This window comes from Xiphophorus couchianus, chromosome 4, assembly GCF_001444195.1.
Source record: "Xiphophorus couchianus chromosome 4, X_couchianus-1.0, whole genome shotgun sequence".
Lineage (NCBI taxonomy): Eukaryota > Metazoa > Chordata > Actinopteri > Cyprinodontiformes > Poeciliidae > Xiphophorus > Xiphophorus couchianus.
The window spans coordinates 26,187,046-26,212,988 of record NC_040231.1 but is presented as its reverse complement, the minus strand read 5'-3'; the positions used below and the strand labels follow the sequence as shown (position 1 = coordinate 26,212,988).

At 39.2% G+C, this 25,943-nt stretch overlaps 1 protein-coding gene across 2 annotated transcripts in view; it reads right to left on the bottom strand.

Moving 5' to 3' along the window:
* Positions 1 to 1,917: 1,917 nt before the first annotated feature.
* Positions 1,918 to 25,943, bottom strand: part of trip4 (thyroid hormone receptor interactor 4) — a 93,438-nt gene continuing 69,412 nt past the window's right edge. For both annotated transcript variants that reach the window (XM_028015893.1, XM_028015895.1), the window contains one exon: positions 1,918 to 2,131. In XM_028015893.1, the coding sequence (XP_027871694.1) occupies positions 2,067 to 2,131 (65 nt within the window). In that variant the 3' untranslated portion in view covers positions 1,918 to 2,066. The remainder of the gene's footprint in view (positions 2,132 to 25,943) is intronic.

The following is a 25,943-nucleotide window of genomic DNA, read 5'->3' as shown; positions in this document are numbered from 1 at the left end:
CTCAACTTCCTTTTAATATTTTTTAGAAACGTGTGCTTTGTCCTAAGCTAAGAAGCTAAAATTGACATTAATTTAGAAATTTAAATGTTGGTCACAGTGAGCGCCAATCAGTTTGTCCCCACCACTGAGGACCGAACTGATCTTGGGGCCATACTTTAAACTACATGTCTATTCAATACAGGAAGAAACTCTCAGGCAGTTTACTTGATTTAATGTAAATGCCCACATTTAGCAAATAAAAAAAAACACACACAAAAAACCAAAAATGATTAAACTATAAATTTCCCTTTTATTACCGGTACCCTCCAACAATCTAAAAAAAAGCCCAAAGAGGAACAGACTGACAATGAAACCCTTTAGTCTATGCAGGTACTATGAAAGAATTTTGATTCAACCTTGTTAAGTCATGTCCACATTCCAGTCTGCATTAAAAGTGAAACCAGAACACACCCATCAACGCATGTCGTCTTCTGAGAAATCCTCTTAAGAACACATATAGTTAGTAGAGCTTTAGAAAGGATTCATCTGAGGAAGACTTTTTTTTTTGGTTTTCTCAAAATCACGTGAAATATTAAAAGCTGAATTACTCAATGACATTTTTATCTTAAGTTTGCTTAAAGTACACAATTCGTAGGTTTGTTTCGCTTCACAGGGAACTATGTTAAGTTGAAGTCCAACCTTGACTGGTTGTTTGCGCTGCGTTTCCATTCAGGATGTGTCCATGTCCAATCTTTCCAATCTTTTCTTGACTTGTGCTTTATGAAAAACACATAAGGAACAAATGAAAATGGATTGCTGTAGCTGGACAGTCTTTTCTCCTTATATTCTAAACTCCTTTATCATCAGCTTCATCTTCGTGTTTTCTGCCCTGCCTCGTTCTGAGCGGAGGTGACTCACAAACTGCATGGTTGGCAACATTTTCCAACATTTTATTACACACACTTTATAGCATGCGCTGCATAGTTTAACCTTCTCTATCATTGCTGCGATCTTCGGTCTCAGTGGGCCTTGCAGACTGAACCCACATGTGGGCTGCGTTTTATAAAACCGTCAGTTTAACACGCTGAAATGACAAACAGTAACTTCAGAATCAGCCACAACAATAAGAGCTATGAACGCCGGGTGTGTAAGAATGTTGTTGACATTTTCTGGAATGATCAATAACGTAAATACAAAAAAAAAATAGTGTCAGTAGATCATCAACATCCCGCACTCTCTGTTTTATGGAGTTCGTCGTGGAAAGCAGGTTTGAAGCTCTGTGGATATGAGCAGGAAGGACACACCCAGGAAAGATAACGCATGTTGTTTGGGCTGAAAATACCCATGTGTCCACGCGTTATCCTCCGTTCTGGCATGCTGCTACACGTACTTGGAAAGAGGATCAAATTCCATCGAAGGTAAATCCCAATCCGAGGGCTTATCGGAACCAACAACTCTCAGTGGGTACTTCGTCCTCCTCTGCGCTTTCACCATTTCGAGGGGAAAACGTAATTCAAAAACAAACAACAAAAAATACAATGAAATAATCGAATGTTGATTGAGGATGACTGATTGCAGTGTTCATTTAGAGTTAACCATCTTCTGCATTCTTGCCTCCCCTGTTGGTTGTTGCCTCTGGCATCGCCTCCTCCCCCCTCGGCCCGCCCGCCCTCGTTGCTGTAATCAAATGGTTTCATTGAAGCTAATGACAAGGCTGTGCTTTTTTAACAAAGTGCTATTGTTCGTGTAAATGTGGCCCTAAGTGAAAGACGGGTAATGACAGGCCAGTGTCTAGCGAGGGAAGTCGAGCTGCATTTCTCTAGTAGCCGTTTAGGTTCTGCTTGAACTGCTATTCTACTCTGGGTGCGACTACAAGAGCAGTTTGAATCTCTTTTTAAACAAACCCAATTTCATATGTATTTACAAAAGAAATAGTCATTTACAATAATAATCAAATTTTTATTGAATCGCTGCAAATACAAGTAATCGGACTCAAAGATTCAAACAGCATTGGTCATAAACTCCAGTCCAGATTGAGACCAGAAAATGTGAATTTGCCATGTGAGCAATGAGCCTTTCCTCTCGTGTCACACTGCAGCTGATGGGACCAGCCCCTTCTTGGCACCCTGGTGATAGTGGCTCTCCAGTTTCCCTGCAAGAAAGAGGGGGAGTGGAGAGGGTGGTGGAATAGAGGAAGGGTGGGAGGAGAGAAAAGAGGAAGGGATGAATCAAAACACCATCAAATGGACAGAATGACCTTTCTGGGAGCTCAAGGGCTGCTGATTACAGGCGGCCTCGGGTTGATGCACAGAGACATCGAGATGATGAAGGAAAAGACCAATGAGACCTTTTATTCAACAGAGGAGACTGGAAAATAGCTTTTGTCGGCAGCAAAACAAGACGTGCTTTAATTCAGAGGTTTGTCACAGACTTTAATTACAGGAGCATTAAATGCAACCGAGACACAATGAAACGACTAAAATGTTACGTCTTCAAGTTAAGTTCGACAACTCGGACAAACACACCAGGCCTGCATCACCAAAGGGAAGGTTTTTAATACAGTTATTATTATTGTAATGTCTTAGAACAGTGGAAATAAAATGTTTTATGAAAGACAATTAGATTATTATAACAACCTTGATGTCATCAACATAATGTATTTGTGAAAATCTAAACATGGATAAAAAAAAAATATATATATATATATAGATAGTGTCATCGGCATAAAAAGACACATTTGCATCAATCAATGCAAATGTGGTTTGAAAAATAAACATATTTGTATCTATGTTCAAAGAATTTACTTGGGACCAACATAGATCCCTGTGGAACGCCATTATTTTGAAACTAGACTGTTCAAAACTCCTAGTGTCTAATTTGGTGGGGATAGTTTACAGTGATGCAACAGAAATGTTTGAAATCTTTTATTTTTTCCTCATTTACAAATGTATTAATTCATACAGAATTCAAATGCGTACCTTGGCATACATGTCCGTGCTATCCAACATATATATATATATATATATATATATATATATATATGTATATATATATATTTATTTGCAGTGATTTCAAATGAAAGTTATACACTTGAGTTGACGTCTTTATTATACTTGGCCAAAATTTAACTAATAAAGTTGTTGGTGACAAACCACAACTAGCTAATTCTTTTCAGGTATGATGCTAGCAACCTCAAATACTTTATATGCTGCACGAAAATTGAAGGTTTCAGAAGCTGGTGAATGCACAACTCTCATTTCTTAAATATTTTGTTAAACATTCCAAGTTCTTTGAAGTTGGCGTCTCCTGGCGCGCACGCTATGACAAAAATCTGATATTGAGGAATTCATTCAGGACACGCCCAAAGTACACGTGCAAATAGATTTACAACTGCACTACACAAATAAAATGGTCATGCCAACTGGCTTTAGGCTTGCATGTCCTTTCATATTTTTGTTGAGAAAGTGTAAAACTCATTCTTTCACAAAACAAAATATCTAATAATTCATTAGATTCTAGTGATCCAATGACAGGAAGGGTTAAAGTTAAACCACTTTTATGACTAAGCTGCCAAGGGAAGTTGCCAACGAGCCAAATTGGCGAGCAGGTGAAAAGTGAGGATCGAACATGTATATAACTGTATATTATCACAAGAAAACCTAAAAATGTCTAATACTAACATCTAGCAAAGAGCATCGTTACAACATGAAGACAAGTATTTAGGAATGTTGCTCAGGAGATGCAGATAATAGGTGAGTGTATTCATTTAATCATTTGGATGCTAACTCTAATTTCTGATTTTGATGATAAAAATACAGAGGAAAAGGAAGAAACAGCAACACCACTGGATCAAAACTATGCAACTGGTTTTGGTTCAGAGGTGAAGCTGATCAGTTTAATACATAGTTGAACAATCAGGAGAAACAGCTGAAAACGGTGAGAGAAGAACCCGCTAACTTCTATAATATCGTCCATTCGTCATTATTTTGTGTGACGGTCCACGGAATGTAAATATCCGAGCACTTCTGTCAAGAGTGCATCTTCAGGAAGGATTCCGGCACGTTGTTATTCATACGCTGCTGGAGATGAAAGCAACAAACGCCCCTGCAAGTTGCTGACCAGAGCTGACCTCCTAATCTACCGTAACTGCAACCTTTTCCTGCCAATACAGCATCCTCTGTATTGATCACATTTCTCCATTAGAGCTCATCCTCCCAAACTACGCTCCGCTGCTTTGTCCTTTTCTGCAGAACAACCCCTGCTGGATTCCGATAACCCGTGTCGACCTTGTCCTTAACTGCAGAGCAAATAATAACCCCGTGTCTCACCGCCACACACAAGCCTCCCGTTTGTGAAGCCGCAGCATTAGCCGGCTGTTTTCTCTCCCCGTGTCTGAGGCGGGGATGAGAATGATACAAGTGTGACAGGCAGGAGCTGCAGTTGTCACTCGTGCTCTCTTTTTTTCATGCTGTCACGTTATGGCTGAACTCTGTGGGTAGCAGCGGCATAAACACGGTGTTTAGCACAAGCGCTGCTTGCTCACCATTTCCAAGCCCGTCTTGAACGGCTGTCAGTGTGTCTCGGTTCTGCCAGAAGCGAGTGTTGCTTCGGCATGGAAAACTCTCCAGATTTTTTTTTATTTTTATTATTTCTATTTGGCAAAGGCTGCCAAGAGGTTATCCAAGATTACATTAATAACAAATCCATCTTAACAGAATTTCATGCCAAGTTTAAAATGCTTTTTGAAACATTCAGCAGACAAGGGCCAGGCAGTAGATCCACTGTAGCGTGTGTGTGCGTGTGAGGGGGGGATAAATATTAGATGGTAAGAGCCCAATAACTGTATCATAAAACCCAGAGATGGCAGTTGTGCTCAGCAGAGCCCGAGTCAGAGCGGTGTTGTGCCAGCATAGGCAGGCTCTCTCTGTTCTGGGAAGCCAATCGTCTAACTCCTCCAACCGGTTCTGTCCTCCCCAGCTCTCCTTGTGGGTGTTTGGTACGGGGTGGGGAAGCCAGAATCAATATTGTGGGAAATTTGCTGCGGTAAATTTTGTAATTTTTTTTTTTTTTGCCTTCTTGTCATAACACGGTGACGTTTCCGTGAGACACCGCGTATCGGCAAAAATGAAAACAAGCTGATTATCGGAGTCAAAGCAAACGTGGAGGGAATGAGCGCTCAGTCTGAGTCGGCAGCATGGTTAGCTCCCCGCTCATGAATACAAAGCCAAGCGTACAAATTCAAGAACAGCTACGAGCTCTGCAAACACAGAGTTAATGCTGTCATGGTGGAAGAGGTGGAGTGTTGTAAATATGTTCGCCGATTTAAGAGACTCATGTTCTTAGAAAGAGAAAGGCAGATTTACTTACATGAAAGGAAGGATCGCAGTATGAATCCTTTGATGACACTAGAACCAGACAGCAAGACGTTCGTCAGCTTCCGGAGATTGCTTTGTTTTCTTTATTTGTTTTTTTTGTTTCAGCATTATGGTTATTAATAAGCTATGGTGTGGTTTTAACATGACATCAGCAAACGTCCTGTTCGCCCCATTGGAGGACACACACAACATGATTACAGGACTTTACCAGATTAACGAGGTTAAATGTCTGTTTATTCTCAACTGCGGCCATTGTTATAAAGCAAACATTATCAACAAAGAGGTGACATTAATCATTCTGAAAAACATCACTGGGTCATTTTTTTGCTTTGTTATTTTGCCCTCTTTTAGTATTAATCTTTTCAAAGCAACTTTTTCTAGAACACTAGATGTTTTGAACCAACCTTGTGTCAATTTGTACAGGATGTCTCATACATGCCATTAAGCTAATTTATGGTCTACTTATCGTCTAAAGTTACTTCATGTGGTAATACAACTATAATATTTACCAGCAGGAGGCTGCCCAGGTTATTTTGGTTTGTAATCTAACATAATTCAGACGACTGGGAACAAACGAACATCAGAATCACAACCAATCGAAAATAGGTGCAAGACTTCAGAAAATGTAACGTTACATTTATTTGCACCGCTTGCTTTGGAAGGATTTTTTGGAACATGTCTCTCTCTCTAATACATCACAATGCTTTACTACATCACAATGCTTTACTACGAAGAGAAACAAACTGATACGCAATTGCAACTGAATTGGCAAAAGCTGATGGTGAGACTTTGGTTGTTTCTGAAGTGCCAGAAACGAAGCCTCAGAAATGAAAATGTAATGTGTTTGCAATTTAGACCATGTTTCCTAAATGGTGCGCAAACAAATAAAAAAGTTTGTCATTGCTTTGACCATTAAAACAATGAGAAAAAAAAATTATTTTTTATTATTTTAAAAGTTTTCATTTAGTTTTGAAAACGACAAAAAAACACCCACTTTTTTCTTTTTTTATTTTGAAATGGAAAAACTAAAAAATGAACCATACATGGATTTGAATGCCTGCGTGTGTCTAAAGTTTTTACCCAGCCTCTTTTTAACATGTTGGTGGGTATTTTAGCTGGTGATGTCACTGACAAACCCCTTTGTTCACCTGGTAATCAAAAATCTCTAATTGCTTTAGTCTTCAACAAGTTAGTTAATTGTTTAGCAGCTTCTGACAATCTGCTCTCCCCCCAGCCTCCCGTTTCATTTTCTTTTTAGACACAAACTAACATTTGAACACCGCTAATAACAAAAGAAAGTGAAAGATGCGGTGTGCTCTTTGACCTGCACAGGAAACAAAAGGTGTCAGAAAGGTGACAGCTGCTCGCCGATGAGTGCAGCAACATCTCTGCAACACGCTGGGACACACGTGACAATACAGCTGTTGTTTCACGTCTCTTTCAACTACTGCCTCAGCTCTGCGAGGTGACGCCAAAAATAAAAGCACCAGGTGCTGGCCGCGACCAAAAACCAGAAGACTTGTTGGCTGAGCTCAACCACGTTTTGGAAATGTGGCCTAAACGTCTGCTGCAGATTAGCCACAGAAAGCCATCTATAGCTACAGCTGAGAAACTGAGCTGTGTGAAAAATGAGAGGTGGCTGAAGTGGTTTAAGCTTCTAGATAAAAAAAACAAAAAAACAAAAGATAAAAACAGTTTTTCCAGCTTTCTAAAGAGACGAATGTTGCTGACATCTTTCCCTGAGGAATCAAAACTTTGAATGACCTCTTTAGCATATTAAGGGCTCTGGGATCACAGTTTAAGCAATAAAACAGCTTAAACTGTGGAGGACAGGGTTCAGATCCGAAGAAGAAAAGCTGGAACCGCGACACGTCTGATCCCTCGACTGATTAACTGGTACCAGTATTACTAAAGAGTGAGCTCAGGACCGGCTCTGTGATAAATGAAAGGCAACCGTTTAGGAAGTGTCTTTCAGACTATCTGCCCTCATTAAAACGTATCTCTCAGCAAACAGGAGAACAATAACAATGTTTTGAGCAACTGTTTGCTGTCAACCGGAGGCCAACGAGCGGGAGGAGAAACCCTGGGTCTTACGAGCAGATAGCTGTCAGGAGACTCCGACCAGAAACATTAAATATTCCCTGTGAACAAAAAAAAAAAAAGCGACTTTTGCTAATGGTTCCAGAGCTGCTGAGCTGTCGCATTTCAAAATAGGTGCTGTGGAGTCAAGAAGAGCTTCAGGGAATGCAAGTTAAAGAAGAAGGCGAGGCGTGAAGGAGTGGGCGGAAGAAAAACAGAGAGATAGCAAAAAAGAAAAAAAAGGAGACACGAGGGATGGGGATGAGAGTGGGGGGCGACGGAGGACACGGCTGGTGGAAGCAAAAAGAGAGAGAAACAGAAAGGCAGGACCATCGATTGGCCGAGATAATTTCCCATTGATTGCTGCACTGTTTGGAGATTGCTAGAGAGAGGTTTATTGGCCGCGCGCTGCAGCTGGGGATAGAAGACCATAAAATAAGCACAGGTTGTCTGCAGAGGCCCAGCTCCATCATCAAGACCATAAAAACACACGCCGAGCCACACAGACACACTTAGACGTCCACTAAACTTAAATAGTCTTTTCCCATAATAAGAAATATTGCTGCCCGCATACTATTACTGTAACAGATAATGGGAAAGTACAGCTCGTTGCAGATGGAAAGCGGCTGTACGTAATCCCTTGAAAATCCAGGGGCAGGAGTGCAAAGAGTATTTATTAGAATGAAATAGAGGTCCGCTGACATCCTCCCTGACATCAATAACACGCAGTCCATCAGCCTCCTTGCAATAATAATCATAGGAATAATTGGCTGGTTGCTGTTTCTCTCTAAGAGCGACTGCCCACGCACTAACAAATGGGAAAAAAACCCAAAAAAGGATGAATCCTATTTTCCCTTTTGTATCGTTTTTATCACACATCAATCCCAACGCACCTTAATAATAAACCCGGAACAGCTATGCGTACGGGCACGCACGTTAACACACCTTCTGAAGGCACACGCCGGCATGAGGAAATTGCTTCATGCCTACAAATGGTGACACAAAAAAGGGAGATAAAATGCAGCACCCGGCAGCTCTCTGATTGAATGTAACACCTTGAAAACTATCTGTTTCAGTGATTCCCAATGGGTTCCCACAAAAAAAAAAAAAACCCCAGCTCAGAGTCTGTCACAAAGAAACCGAGGCGAGAGTAAGAAGTAGCTGAAAGTGAAAAGGGCTCTTTCAAACCTTAACTTAATGCCAGGATTCAGTGGCTTGAACAGGGAGCCAGAGTTGAGGGATATTCCAAAGAAGCCCAAATCAAATATGTGCTTTATAGGAAAGTACATGATAGGCAAAGAACCTACAGTTTAGACATCTTAGAAGATGGTGTTTAGCGTTTTGGTTGTATAACCTAAACCTCTTCTATAAGATATTGACTTTTAATATATCAGAGAACAAAAGTGGAGTCAGAAAAAAAATGACTTGCACAGTTTATGTTCGACTGATCAACAGAGTCTCTTAATCTACTATTAATGACATCTCATAGTTTTGTAGGTTTAACAAAAGTTTTTAAATCAGATCTTTATTTAAAAATTAGTCTAAGGAAACACAGTTTGCTTATAATAAGTGCTGCAAAACAATCTGGGACCATTAATGTACCACTGCTATTCTTCACTTATGTTGAGTATTTGTCAAATGTTTGGAAAGAAAATAATAAAGACTGTAAGAAAGGTAATTATACCAATAACTGAAATCTTTGAACTTTTCAGCATGTATTAACTTATCTGCATCTTTTATATGGTAATATAGCCAAGCAATCTTTTTGACAGCTCTCTATGAAATATTCCCAATCTGTTGACTTAAACTACCAACTCCAAATTGGTATTATAATTTATGGCACTTTTTTTTTCAGATGACCATTTAGATTTATTCAGATGAATATAAAATTGAATCTAACATTTCTAAAGACATGAGCAAAAACACCTAAAGTTGAATATTTTTAAAGTGCAGCTCTAATTCTGCTGCGACCATTCAAAACCCAGCAGTAAGGCTAAGTGGTGGGTCGTTGAATTGAAATTCAGTCTTAAAGGGAATAAAAGCTCAGTCTGAATGTGTCCAGAGCTAAATTGAAAGACAGACTGCCCAGTTGACTCGCCTCTTGTGAGGTGGGAGACTAATGGGTCGTTTCCTGGAGCAAAGTGATCAATTTAATGCCTGGAGATTTTCACGTTTCTACAGCTGGACATGTCCAAAACTCCAGTACCGGTCCTTAAAAACTGTAGTAGTTTTGCGTTTAGATGAATACAGATTGAATCAGATATTCCAAAGCTTGTGTAGTGTTGAGTTCTTCACTTGATTAGGTTTATTATGTGTTGTAGAACGCATAAGAAATCTTAAAAAAGAAGTCATATCTGGCTATAGCTATGTATTTACTGTAGCTCTAATTGGTAGATCAATGCAGCACCACAAAAAAGAAAAAAAACAACAACATTCTGCACAAGTATTTCCCAATTTTCTTGATTTCTGCAGATATGGTAAAAGTGCAAATCTGATGGTTTCATTTTTTTCTCCCCTTTCTTTTTGACGCTTCACCCCAGCGATGTTGCCTTGTTATCTTCTCCTCTCCGTCTGGTCGAGCTTATGCACCTCCAGCTGAAGTCATTTTGAATGTGAAACCAAGCTGACAGCCTCAAGCACTGCAGGAAAGTGGATGTGTACAAAACCCCAGTAGCCAGGGGAGCACAGCAAGAGGGGAGGGAAACTGCCTGGATTCCCATCTTGCCGTTAGTCACACCTAATTTAAATTCCCTTCCTGCGCTGCCGAGCCAGTGAATTTACAAGTGGATAGAGGAGGTGCTGCTTGAGACTTGTGCTGGCATGCTGTTTGCAAGAGGTTAGGAAGACACATCAGCCGTGCTTCCCACTGCAGAGAACACAGTCTCTCCCGTCTCTGGGTCTGTCCAAAGCTCCCTGCCTGAAGCTGTTTCCACAGACGCTCAGGGGCTGTAACGACTGAGTGATTCCTCCAACCAACACTGCACCGTTGAGCCGATTTAGTCACGCACATGACAGTTTGTCACAACTCTCCAGAAATCCAGAGTCTGACAAGTCGGGGGACAGCAAACGCGGTGCTGGAAAGTAGAGCGAGGGTGTATTTAGTAGCTCATTAATATTGTCGATTTTTAAATTGTTACTGGCATTAGTTGACACAGTAAGTTCTTTTGAGCTTAGGATGGTTTTCTAAATTGCGTCAAAAGCTCGCGCGCTGTGGCTGACCTAAAGGTCCGGCCTTTTTTTAACACCTCATGTTTAATTAATTAAAATGTGCTGTAAACAGTCGTAGGCTTAATCAGGGGTGGTAATACAGATAGTTTTCCTCTTTTCACAGTAGAGTAATTTGCGCCTTTATTCATAATAACCCAAATACAAATGATGTGAGTCCAGATATTCAGAACACTACAAGTACTGCTACACTATATTTGTGTCATGTGTTCATGCTTTGCAAGTTCATGACACATTAGGAGAGTTGGATACACTCCCACTGCTGTTTACGGCCACAGCTGATTTAAATCTTCAAGGCTGAGACGCTAAACTCATCTAGTGGCTAAGACGTTGTGTAATGGTCAAGAAAGAAAGGCACGAGTATCACAATCACATGTTTTCCCATCGTATATATAAAAATATATATTCATACAGTGGTTACACATGTGAGCATGTGATTATTACACACTATCCCCAGAAGGTGCTGGTTGGGATTTGACCACTATAAATAATGGACCTGTGTGTATAACTGCATACAGCTTTGAACAACGGGCCTGTATTAACTTTCTCCATACATGTACTAACATAATTAGAGTTGGTCTAGTTCTGCTTGAGACCAACCAACGAGAGACTGATCTGCAACCGGTGTGAGATTTTACAGCGTTACTTAAAGGGTAAGATCTACACCGGTTGTTCAAATATTATGCATAACATTTGCTAGCTTCTACCGACTTTTTATGGCAAAGCAACAAGCTAAGAGAAAACTGCGTGAGAGACTGTAACATTCATGACATTCTCTTAAGCTAACAATTATACTGTGGCTAGATAAAAAGCAAAATATGTAAGCACGCGATTAAAAAAACACAGTAATCCACGCTGCAACTTTAGTGTGTTTTAGTTAGCCAGGCAACACGCTAGGCTAACGTAAAAAAACATAGAACAATTGCAGAAAGAATGGATGTTCTTCTGTCTTGAATGCAAGAAAACATGATCAGATCGAACATGATTTCCATCTTGGGAGAAGAAGTGGAGTTGGTGGAGGAGTTTAAATACTTCAGAGTTCACCTGGAGAGCAGACTGGACAGGAGCTGCAACAGTAAAGCCGTCTATAAGAGGAGACAGGGCAGACTGTGCTTCTAGAGGAAGCTTAGGTTCTTAAAGGTTTGCAGCAAGATCCTGCATATCTTCTATCAGTATGTTGTGAAGTGCGTAATCTCTTCTGCCATCATTAGATCCAGGGACTTAAAAAGGCTAAACAAGCTGATTAAGAAGGCTGGCTCTGTTCTGGGGACTACCGTGGAAAATCTGGAGACGACGGTGCAAAGAAGTATTCTTTGTAAAATCATGACAATTACAGACAACCCTGAACGTCCTCTTCATTAGAGTGCTTTAAAATAAAGTTTCCTCAGTCAGAGGCTTCTTCAGAACCACTGCGATACAGACCGCTACAGGTGACTCTTTCTGCCTGCAATATCTACAACAACCCTTTGAAGAAAATTGTATAGTTTGAGTCACAACATTTAAGTTCCCTTTGGGTTTAATAAAGTATTTTGCTAAACAACCTTTTACATTTTCATACACACATGGACACATGTTGGACATGACGCCCATTATAACTGCCTACAGCTAAAACATGACATATAGGGTCAATTAGTAAAGGGGTAGTCCACGTTCCTTTTGTTGCTTGTAAAAGGCATCTTAGAAAATCATTATCTTATCGTAGGATGTGTCCTTGATAAACTAAATTACACACTTATTGCCTGAAAGCAGTAGAAGACTTACCACGACAAAAGCAAAAGTTGACTTTTAAAGATTTAGATTTAAATGCTGTGTGAAGAAAGTTGAAAATGACAGTTTTTTACATTAACATGAAGCACAAAGGTTTCTGTAATCCCCAAAGTGCTTTTGCCTCAAGCTGTTTTGCTCTGATTTAAAATCTGGAGTGGAGGTGAAGGGAGAGTCTGGCCATCTGTCTGGGCTCTGGTCGAAAATATGACTCCAATTCTAGCCTCACTTAAACCGTTTATTTTTTACAAAGAACTGGTAATGTTGCACTTACACACTTAATCCGTCCATAATTTTAAGACACAAGGAAGGCAGGTTGAAGAAGTGAATTTGGATAAACTGGATGAGTTAGTCCATAACATCCTAATGTTGAAAGGATTCTGATCTTTTCATGCTTATTTATCCTCTTCCTTATTTAATGATGTGGTCTTCTCACATGAATCAATCAGATAATATTGGAGTAGTTTCATTGTTAAGCTAGGGATGTTTTTCTTTTAGCAAGCTCTTTTTTCTTGTCCTAAAAAGACTCATCATTCCGACTCCAACTGTCTCCTCTGTTGAACATCTGGTCACTGCTCCACAGCTGCAGTGTAACAAGACAATTTATCTATGCAAATCCTATTATTTGTCACATCATCCCCGCAAAGTCATGTCTTCATATCGCCAGAATACGTCCATTGTTTCTTAAGAAATCTTGTCTAAACTAAAAATTAACTCAGGACTTTTGAAGAGATGGACCTCAAAACCTTTTGTTTTTTTGTTGTTTGGGTGACCCCGGACGAAGGTTCTCAACAAACACTTGTTGCTGAGAAAGCACCGGTTTTATGGCGTTTGATCCACTGCGTCTACAGGGTGGAAATGGAAAGAACAGATGCTAGGGAAGCCAGGGGTCCAGTTAAGCACTTCAAAAAGCGTGGTGGGAAAAGCTTGCAGTGATTTAAAGACCGGTGTCACACACTGTATTACCCGGATAAAGATGGCTATTTGTTGCACAAGTGTAAATAAACCTAAACAACAAATGTCTTTAGTAATATATTAGCAGATGCAAATATTACATTCATAGGCCTAGTTGAGTCATTATAAGGCCAATGGTGAGTAGAACAGGATTAAAAACGACTCTCCTCTCTAGGGATCACATTGCTCTTGTAATAATCTCTGCTTTTCCTCCTGGCCCACATTCCCACTCCAAACATACATAATGAGGAACTTGCCAACAGCAGATTAACTTCCTGTGGAAGTGGACAACCAGCAGAGCTCAGCTTGTGTTTGAACACTTTAACGTCTGTCAGCCAAACAATGTTGGACATAAATAGGCTGTCAGAAGAAGCCGTGCACACTGAAAGCTCATTGCATCTGTTTAGTCCGCTGGAAATTAGTGATGAATGTTTCAAAAACTGCTCGGAGCTTAGTTCTGTCAGCTTAAGAAATTCCAATACATTCAATTTTTTTGGTCTGAGGATTTTGCACATATTTCACTGGAGCTTCTGTCTTCGAAGTTACCCGAGGCAAAACTCATGCAGTAATAAATGCATTATTTAATGTTTGAAGAGTTACTTAGAGGTACAATTTGGATTGCAGATAGGAAACCTTTTAGAGGAGGAATTGGAGATTTTTTTTTCCCCAAGCAAAACCTTCACTTCATCTTGCTCAGAATCGCATCACAGATGGATTTTTCAAATATAACCAGCTGATAGTGAGACAACATGTAGAAAAATCGCATGTTCTGAACTTAATTAACTTTTCTGAACTTGTCACAAAGTTTATTTTTGAAATGAGCCAAACTTTATGGCAGCTCATAAGGGTAACAGTTAATTTTTCTGACACACAATTATCACCAATTATTCCTTTGTATTCACATCACGAATGGCAACCATAAACACATTCGTGTTAAATGCAATACATTTGTGATGAAATAGAAACAACATAGGCGTGCCAAAGTGCTGCTCACTACATACAGCTCATCTTTTGCTGTTTTGGTTTTTTACACAGAAACCAACCATCTACAACTGGACATGCGTGTCAGTCCTGGAGACTTTCTATACATACTTTGACGACTCGTCATGCAGACATTTTCTATAATCTATTAAAAAACCTATGCAGGTAGATGTGATTATATGACTCCAATTTAAATATCAGCAGTAGGCTGTCATAGTTACACTGTATGGGTCAGGAAGTCAAGATTTAAGCGGTTAATTTTCTCAACAATTCATCAAAATACTTGACAGAAATAAATGCTCTGGCTAAGCATGCAGGCACATACTGTTTTGGTTGTAACTTGTAGGAAATGGAGTAGGCTGGGCCAAAATGGAAATGAATGGATATAACAAATGATTCAGAGCTGTACGTAGAAGTGCAGAACAAATTATATGTTGCAGTTTTGTTCTATATACAAGTTAAGATATAAATAAGTGCTGTTCTAGACACGTCTGAGAAACGTTACGTGCTATTTTAGCTAACAGTGAATACTGGACAATAGAAAGAATTGTAAGGAGACAAAAAAGCCTTCACAAAACAGTTATTTTATGGGTAAAACAAAGTGGAGATCTTGGAGTCACCCATGATAGTTGAAGATAAGTTGAGAAATTCCAAACAATGGAAACCTTTCTTCTGCCATGAAAGCTACTTTAATTTAACCTAACTCTGTATTCTTGTCTTTCCCTTCACTTGTGTTTTTGTCGTACTGAATACCATTTTATTTAGTGGCTCTGCATCGTTCGACAGATGCAGTGCTGAGAATTTCCATTCCATCCACAGTTTAGGTTGAAATTTGCTCACCTACCCACACTTCAAAGAAATGAAGAGGAAGACAGATCGCTTCTCTGGCAGCCGTGCGTTACGATGTCCTACTTTGTCATAGCAGGTTGTTGCAGACTGTTCTGAGTTAAACAGAAACAGTTTCAAAGAAACCCAAGAACTGGCTGTTCAGACACAGCAACTGGAAAACCTATAATGACTAAACAAGAAGGTTTTATCAGTTACCGCCTTTGTTAATGTGTCACAACAAGAGAGAGCAGGTTTGCCCCGCAGCCACAAGTGATTCATTAAAACATGATTAGGCATCCCAGATTATCAACCATCTTATAAAGACTTCCAACGCCATGGCAGCTGCTCAGATTCGTCGCAGAGAGGAATGGAGATTAACGGTCCCGACGACATGCCAAATGCATCACTTGACATACTGTAACATTTCTTTTAATCGTCCGCAGATATCTTGCAAATAGTTTTAAATTTCACAACAACAGCTTTGGGAAAATTTCAAAGCAAACACACTGGGTCTTGTCATCACTTCGCGCAGCCCTTTGAGACGAATCCTGCAGAGGTTTTATGTGGTGAGAAAAGAAACAGATGGTTTTATTATTTGTCCTTTCAAGTGGATTGTAACATCTGGGCCATCGGGTTCTTATTTTAATTCAGCTGAAAATCAGCTGAAAACAAGACCCGCATAAGAAAGAACCTACATTTTTATGAATTGTCACGTCTTGCCGGAACCGTAAACATAGGAAGAGATGCTGAGGCTGCACAAGATGTAAATGCAGAGCGGGCGTCTAATATATGGAGGATATTATTTCTTAAGGCAGCTGCCCAGGGTTTGATTCCTTTGCAAAGTGTCTTCCTCCCCACTTTCTCTGCCCACTTCCTGTCTGACTACTGTGAATAAATGCTGCTAGTGGCACAAAAAACCTGTTTTATAAACTTCCAAACGGATGCAAGCACAGGAAATTTACGTGAGCTCTTAAGTGTTCACCTTCATCTTTGATTCTCTGCCAGGATTTCAGCAAAGAAGCAATCATGATCCGCTTGGAGGGACTCGGGGAAAACAGCCTCGTCTGACAAGCCTTTTTATGGAATCATCAGAAATGAAAAACTAAAAATTAATGTGCCCGAGCAACTTTGTACAAACAGTAGACAGATGTGTTTTAAATCTACATTCCTTTAAACATAATCACTCTCTAGCGTGTGACAGATGCAGGGTGTTACATCAAACATGATGTGCAAATTAGAGAGAGCTACAACACTCTCCACAGCAGATAGAACAGATTAGCATTACCAGGCGCACACTTCATGCACAGATGTGCAACATCTTTCTGAGAGACAACAAATACATGTGACTTACAGATGCTGGTGAGCAGTTATCAAAGAAAAAACTACCAGCCCACTCCTACATTTCCATAGGACTGACAACCCTTCAGGTGTCATTAAGGATGATTTATAATTTCTAAGGTTTCCCACTAACCCTTTTCTGATTGGCCCTTAATTTGAAATCAGAAGAGGTTCTGTTTAAAATTCTGCACTGTATGATAGCCTGCCCTTTAACAAAACCAATAATTCATCAATTTAGCTTATTTCTTTTATGTTCAAAAAGCGAAATGTGTTTTATTTTTCCACTACACACTAAATATGACGTTTACCTACCTCAGACATCAGCATGAAAACGGAGAAAAATGAAAATAATAAACAATCTAAAGTGCGTCTAGGAACACCTTATGGATGTGACAGTTAAATACTTTTTATAGAAAAAAAACAAAGTCTGTGTCTTTTCATTTCTTATCTAGTTATGTATGTTGGCATATGGAAATATGGGACTGAAGACAAAGAAGATGAAGTACTGTTTGGAAATTTCTAGAGCCTATTGTATGAGAGTCCCTGAGTGATCAACTAACATATTAGCTGAATTAATTATAAAGTAGATCAAAGGGGATCTTTTTGTGTTGCTCCAAATTTTTCTATTAACTGTCACATCGCAACAGCTCCTTCATCAATGTGGACAGAAACTCTGCGCAACGCAGCATGGTGTTAGTAATGTTGATGCTCCAACATTTCAAAAGCACTGTTGTCAATTCTGTAGTAGTATGTGGAGTATCTGTGGTGGCTCAGAGTTGTGATGCTCATGCTGCAACGTTTTCCAACAAGTGTCAAAAACACCAACAACAAATCTGTGGCTTAGCTGGAAATCAAACTTCATATGACACACAGTCAATGCTAGGAAATGACTCATTGAGGTAATATTTACCAGAGGCAATGTTTCTTCCTACAACACAGACAAGCAAGGCAGATATTTAATAGTGAGATAAGAGTGTTATATTGGAGTTTGCACTCCAGAGCAGCCTGAAAGGTTTTTACTGTCAGGCTTAGATAAGCCTAACACTTTCCCATTCGCTGACTGTTGACTAATCCTGCTTTTTCTAGAGATGTGGGGTTCGTAGTGGAAGCCTGTTGGAGCAGTTCTGTTATGTTGGTCATAATTTGTTCTTTCTATAGACTTTTGTTGATTTTTTGTTGTTGAGGCATTGCATGTTTGGACAAATACTCCTTCTGGTTTTAGATGCTGTGGAGCTGAAGGATTTTTGATATTACTTTTTAAAAGTTTTCGGATAGTTATTGCAATATATAACTGTGGCATCAGGATGACTAGCATCCCAAAAGCTACAATAAGGCATGAACTATGACCCCTGATCCCAGAGGAGTGGAGAAGGAGGTATTGAGATATGGCATGGTTTGAGATAGTGTCCCTGCTGCCTGGATTAGCTTGTCTTTACAGTCATGAGACTGTCCTACAGCAACAGTCTTCAGTCAGAGGCCTTTTCAGATTTGTTGCAAGACTGACTTCTACTGGAGATCATAGTTTCTAATTTACATACAGGATATAACCCCAATACTTTAGCTTAACACTACATCGGAAATGGACGCAAGAAGGACTGTAATTCAGAACTGTAAATTTCAAATAATTTTCCTGTAAAGTTGATTTCTTAGCTTGAATTGAAAAATATACATAATTCATAATTTTTCCAAAACAGCCATTTTTTATGTTGGAGTATTTCATTGGCACAAAGGAACTGAAATGAGTTCAATTCAAATCTAACCATCATACAGTAGTCAAATTTAGTTGATCATAAAATGCTGGAAACAAGCAGATTGAGTCAAGCCTTTGTGAAAATTCAATCCATGTTTAATTGGGTTGGCGATACAACCAAACCTTTATTAACTGAAATAAGTGCGAGAGGAATGGACAAAGACTACACCACTGGCTAAAACAGGCAATTTCTGAGACTGGCCATGCGTAATAATGAACTTAGGGATGGACACTATAAAGATAACAGCCATGTGTTTTGCATTTTTATTCTCTACTGTCTCTATATCACTACTCTCTATTATCTCTTACTCAGGAAGGCTAACATCAGGACTCACAGAGAAACCCAGCAGACAGTGAACCACCGGTTTTGGTTAAAACATGAACAGAGAACTGCAAAAATAATAATAATAATAATAACAAAAAATTCCCTTAAATATTAAGCTTATTCCTTCAGTAAAACATTATATATCCTATTTAGCTGTGATGTAGGATGTACTTAAGTAAGACACTAAGCCATGTAGCACCTGGGGGAATTAGACTCGTGTCCATTAGGAGCAGGGAAAGAATTGTTAAGTCATGCCACTTACAATCAATAGGAAAAATAAATCAGGTTTGTGTGCTTTGCTCTGTAAAGGGGAGACCCGACGCCGATGCACAGTAAAACGATCATGTCTCAGCTGCTACAAACCGCCTATCACCCGTTTGAAATGGAAACGCTGGTAATGAGAAAATCTAGTACCCCGTTTAGACTTCTCTCCACTCCGGAAGAGATATTTGAAAGCAGCATACGCAAGAGCAAAAATGAGAGCAGACACCTGGGAGATGTTTTATTATTTTCACAGTAGCTTCTTATCACCTCTTCTTGTTACAGCGATTACACTGTCACCAACAAACCCACCCTCCCCAAAAAGAGCAGCTTCTCCAAACAGTCTAATATGCCATTAGCGCACAATGCCTCAACATGTCATTAGAAAGGTATGTTACCATGTTATACACAAACTGCTACTGCATGATCATTTGAACCTACCACAATGAGAATAAGGCTGTCTGCAGCAGAAGTAGAACAATCATTGACTTCCTACTTAAGAACTTGGAGATTAAAGCTGAATAATGTATTTAAATAAGGGGATTGACAGCAGTTTGAGATCAATTAGTTAAAATTGCAGCATTCAGGTTGGAGTTTTGAGTCATTTTCAAGCAATAAAGTAGTATAAGCAGGAATAGCCAACGCCAGGATAGATAGACTATGCAACAGTATAGCCACTTGAAAATGCTCAGTGTTAATGTTTGGACATTTTAAGGAATAAAACATGCTTAAATAATTTTGGAGAGTTCGAATATCTCAACAACCTAGAGTCCCAGCTGTACCTGAATGCAGCATGAGTAGCTGTTGGGAAAATCTCTGTTCATCACAGAAGATTTCCATGATTTGCATCTCATAAGATGTAGGGAATTTGGGCATCAATTGATTATCCTCTAGTTTCAGAGATGTTTACATTCAGCTTGACGTTGTTTCAATTGATTCATTTATTTAAAGGCAGAGTGAGCTACATATCTTATTGCCATTGAAAAATTTGTACTCTGATTAAAGGTTTTGGTTTGGTCCATCTTTTCTTTACTGTGGCAGGATGAAAAAAACATAATGAAGGAAATTGCAAAGTTTAGTTATAGCTGGAAGTCCTCCGTTTTATTTTGGTGTCACTTTGCACGCGATTATAACTAATACATTTTTGAGACACAATGTGCGGTTTTTTTAGACAAATCCTTGACGCTGATTAGATTTTTTTTAGCTTATGAAGGCATTGTTTAAAAAAACCATTTATCTAATGCCTCATCCTCTCATAGCTGGAAATCTGAAAAGAAAAACCAAAAACTGTGGATTTTGGCTTTTCAGCCAAACAAAAACTCAGTATAATAACACTAATAACAATTTTTATTGACTCTGACTGATTTGAGAAAACTGTATTTGTCTTTGCATGTGTACATCGAAAAGCAGAAATTTAGGATAAAAAGTAGTTCAACTTACATATCTATCCACACAAATGAACCTCAAAGCGGCATCTTTTATTCATAACAGGATTGTTGTTTTTGAAGTATTCTGATTGGCTAACATAGGTTTTAGCTTTATGCTACACTGCTCCCTATGTGTCTGGCATGATTAAAACAACCCTCAGGGGCATAATTGTGCAGGTACATGTGGATGAAAACCTTTCTCAAACCAATCCCGTGTAGGATATTTTTTGTAAACAATGTGGCGGAGAAATTTGTTTTTATAAACAAGGCCTGAATCCGCAATTGTAACCAGCAAGAAAACATTTTTAAACGCTTTAGATAAATAAAACGTGGCTCCCTCTTCAACATGTCCTCTATGCCCCATTATAGCCAAATTGTGTGTGAAGTGTACACTCTTAGCATTTTATTTCTGCTCTGACACCGCTTCTCCATTTCTTCATTTATAATTCAGACTCTAGAGACATGAAAACCTCTTGTCAGGCTTCACACACTCGGACGCTGAGGGCTTTAAAAGAGCTACTCAAAACCTCAGTGGCCACAATGTCAAAGGGACAAAATAGAAAGTGTAGCCTACTTTTCTACAGCCGCAGTGGGACTCTGCAAAGGTGAATACAGCCATGTTATTAAAGAGGGTCCTTATAGCCTAAAGCGGCCTTGGCCACATCTAATTAGAATGTAAATGTAGTGTGGGCTGAGGATGGATCACAGAGGATAGACATTGGCATTTAGATTATGCTGAGACTAGATTACTGATGACACTGTGTGTTGGTGAGATAGCCTTTTAGAGAGAGCAGCTTGGCAACTGACTAATTGTGTTTCTCTACTGCAATGTAAGCCGCTGCTGTTCCATTGCTGGTAATTAACTGAAGGAAGAGAAGTAGACTGTTGCACACACGCCATGCAGACAATCTGCGACTACGCCAGGACTAAAACGAACACGGGCAAAAGCAGGAACGAGCAAATGTACACACTCAGGCAATCTTTCACCTTTTCCACGAGATTGAAAAGGAGGATACATTTCTATGGAGTGAGTTTAGGCTTGAAGGAGCTCAGAAGAAATCCTTTCACCTCTCAATGATTCCCCATTGAGGGCATATGCCATGAACAGAGCAGCTAAGACCAAACAGAAAAACCAAAGACAGCAGAAAGAGAAGGGAGAGGTGGGGAGGGAGGAAGGGAGGGCGAGTACATGGAGAGGGAGAGAGCAGAATGGAATAAATTGAAGCTGATCTGGTGCTCTGCATTCTGAGGAGGCTGGATTTGCATATCTGTGCAGCGGTGCAGAGAGAGAAATGTGTCGGTGCTGACAACAAGCTGAATATCTTAAACCTCCGCTGACACCCCTGCAAGCACTCTCTACTCACACACTCTGATACACGATGGAAGGAGCTCTCTCACAGAAAAAAAAAAATACCCACAGACACACACAAACACAAGCGGACGCATGCATGGATGTGCACAATCACACAAAGAGGCACTCACGCTAGATTTAAGGTCAGGAGATGGGAAGCTTTGTGCATTGCTTTGTTCCTCTGCAGTGATGTATAGTAGTGCTTGTTGTTCAACAGTCAGCTCCAGCACAAGACTCATCTCTGGGGAAACGATCCAGTGAGGCAGGCCATTCTCTGCTGCCACTCAGACACAAAACTATTTATACCGCCTTAAATGTATTCACTCCATATACACAAATGTTTTTCCTTTTTTTTAAAATAAATCCAAACAGTACAAAAGTGCCCACATGCGCAAGATGAGATTCTCAAAGTATAATCCTCCTCATAAAATGCCACAGATCTGCGCTATGGTACTTACACAAAATTTTTTTTATACATGGTTTATTTTTCTTAACTGACACAATTGTTAAAGCAATTGTTGCTGTAGCAACGTAATTATATAGTATATATATATATACAATCACACAAATTAGTAAAGAATACATTATATATATGTATTCTTTACTAATTTGTGCGATACTGACACATACAGTACGTAAAATACATACATACATAAAATTTTGAATAATACACCAATTGACTTTTTGGCAAGCTTGCTTATTAAGCAGAAAATCTTTACAGAGCAACACTGGGAGAACAGAACAATAATATTAGCCCTAATTACTCAGGCTATCTGCTTGAGTAGCCAAGCCTGGAGCCCACTGATTAACAAATATGCTGCTCTTAGTTTGCTAACTGTACATCACTACCATAATAAATTAATGGGTAATGCTCACTGAGTTTCCACACCATATCTATTTGTGTTTTCCATGTAGGGAAATGTTTTTAAAACCTTCATATACCTTGATACAAGCAACTGGGAACTAACAACCAAAAACCCCACGTCCACAAGTTGCATTTTTCGGCTTAATGAAAGTGTTGCAATTTTTAGCATGTCAATTATTACCTCAATTACCTTAGTGAAAATTGTTTTCATTGTATTACAGTATTAATGTAATAATCATAAATTGGGCTGGTTGAGCTAAAGTCTTGTGCTCAAGACTACATACGATTCGTTTTGGATTTCACACAACCCTCCAAAATACTTCTAATGCTCAGTGTTGGTAGAGGTTACTGCTGCAGCTTGCCTGCTCTAGGAAGCAGTCAGGATCAAAGAGCAATAGTTTTGAGCAACAGCTCTGGGTAAAATATTCAGTCTTGGAACTGCCAAGGTTATCTTCCCAATTTTGAAAGAACCACATTGTCTCATTCGCACCGCGAGTCTTCATGCAAGCTAAACTAACAGGCCTCCAGTGCCAGCTTTATATTTTATATGCAGACATAAAACTTGTGTTCAGCCGCACGACTCAATTTTGGCAAAAAGCAAAGAAGTGTATTCCCATCAAATGCAATGTGTACAGCGGTATAAAAGCCTTGTTTATGAATTTTTAATGTACTCTCTGAATGATCAACAGCAGCAACCGGAAAACAACAGCAAGTCGAGAAGCAAATAAACAAGGCCTCGTCGTTTCTAAAGAATTTAAAGCAAGAAACTGCTCGTTGTTATTCTTGAAAAAGGAAAAAAAATGTCAGTAAAAGGATGTTTAAATAAATAAAGATGGAAAGCTAAACTTTATTTGATGTGACTTTATTATATTTGACAGCGACAGAAAATTCACCAAAACTAGGACCTGTACAGTTGATATCTAATAACGTGGTTTTGAGACTTTGAGTACAACCAGACATCCCTACATGCGTCCTAGTGGCAATTGTGTCCTCTGTAAAAAAAAAGAAAAAGAAAAAAAGTGAACACATGTTCGAGTTAATAACACAGGAACCATCGGGTTTCTTTTTGTTGAAAAGCTGAGATCATATTTGTTAAGGCAGATGTATGGCAGATGGTTGAGCTCCTATGTTATGGATGCTTCTTGTGCAAATGGTGCTAATTAAACCCTACACTGTATGAAGCAAAGAACATTTTCATGTGTTTTGATGCCAAATTGCCTGTGCATTTTCAGTTTTTCAGCTTCAACCACTTTACTCCGGAACATTTTGTACCTTTCGCATCACTCTTTTTGTGAAGTGAATCAAAAAATGGCAAATTATTTAGAAAACAGTACAACACACGTCTGATAAAAGTCAACCTGTACTTCATGCAAACTGGCAGGTTTAGAGGTTTGCATTATGTTTCCGCAATCATTTGTGCAAGATGTTTATCAAGCTTAACGTGCTGCTGCATCTCTGTTTAAAATTTTAATTTTGAAACAAGGAAGGTGGTAGTTCTTGAATTGTTGTCTGGTGGCCAAAACCACTCTGCTGCATTAGCACTAAAGAAACTCCCATCGCAAACCAGTAGGGGTGGTTGATATGTGAACTTGAAGTTTTATCGCAATATTTTGAGATACAAAACATTGCGATATTTGTACCTCAAATATTGGTACAAACACCGATATTTGGTATAGGTGAAAATGATAAAAGTGAGGATAAAAGATATTTACAATAAATTTTTCAGGTAGCTGTATGACTGTGTTCCAAAACCACAAGTACTGCTCTTGAAAAGCATTTCCATTTGTAATGCGTTTCTTTAGGGACACTAGTTACATAAAGGAGTGTGATTTGTATCACTAAACTGCACACGGTAAATGTATTTTCAAATTTATTAGTATTTATGCAATAAATTGGAGAGAAATAGTAAAACTGTCAGTTCTGACATTAAGAACAATTTTTTTTGGTGGGGGGCTCATTAATTGGAATTTATTACGACAGCAGTAAATCAAAATTCATATCAAGAAAAGAAATTTAGCACAATAAATGAGAAAGAATAAAATAAATGCCCACCTCTACATATAAGTAATTTATATTGAAGCCTTTTGAGGAACAAAAGATAAAAAAGGAATAGGGACAGAGTGACAGAAAATATATAAATGATTTATAACCACAGGGAGAATACCTGGATGCAACATTTATACAAATACTGCTCAAGTATCATAGCAAAGAGCCAATGAAATTCCTTCGTCTACTGCAATGCTTTGAAGGTACTCAGAACGCCTCGAGACGTTGGATAAACAAAACTGAAAAGTGAAACAGATGGTAAGATCTACTTTCTGATTGAGTCAGTCAATAATTATTTAACAACTCAGGGGTACTCACAGAGCATTTGAATCGGACTCCCAAATGGTTAGGTTGGACCTCAAATGGAGAAAAAGGAAAACAAAAGTTGGGCAAAAGTAACATAACTTATCTTGTAGGATTCCACAGCTTTATTCCCAATGTAAATGGACTGTTCAAACCAGGAGTGCATCAAAAGCAATATATACCTCCAAGATGTACATGACTTGATGCTACACAAAATAAAATTTTCATTTGCTAACACCCAAGATAGGAAACAGTGTGACAGAGGCTGTGTTACTTATAGCTGTCTCCACTTTGTTTTATGGCAACTACTTAAAGCTAGCTGGAGATATTTGCAGCACTCTCCACATTTTCAAGTAGTCAGGATCATCAGAAGGGGAAACAAGACAAGTTCAATTGACATTCAAGTCCAAGGGCATTACACTTGGGGAGACTATGTTAATGTTGTTTTTAATAAAGGTCTAGAGGATATTTAATTTGGTAACTTGTGCTCCACCAACAACAATCAGGGGAACACGTTTTATTTGGCTCCATAATTTCTGTTTATCCTGCTCATGAATTTATCCATATGGGGTTGTACAGCTCAGCTGGGAGGAGAGAGCATAAACACTGCAACGGCCACCGTTTCTACTCCCACTGCACATAATTCTCACAACTAAGAGCCTGCAACAACTCGTGTGTGCGCAGTACTGTGTGGGTGAGAAAGGGAGGGGTGGAGAGGGATTCTGGCAAAAATAATGGCAGTTGGGACTTTAAAAGGTGACCATCCTTGTTAATCATAATGTTCTACAGATGCCCAACTAGCAAGTTTGTGTTTATTTGAAGGTTCTTGCTCGGACGTCTGCGCACTCTCGGCGGACATTACGAGCAGCAAATATCAGAAAATCCCCCGTGTCTGGTTAAGTAGATCATTTAACTCAAGTGGGTGTTAGCTCAAGGTTATGTTTTTCTTTTTTTTTTTTACTCTACATGCTGGAAGGCTCCTGCTGGCTCTGCAAAACGTCAGGAAGCCTCCTCCTTACATATGGGTGAGAAATTGTGGGAGCCGAACAAGAGGCAATGAGAAATGTCACTGTGTACATACGGGCGAGTGCG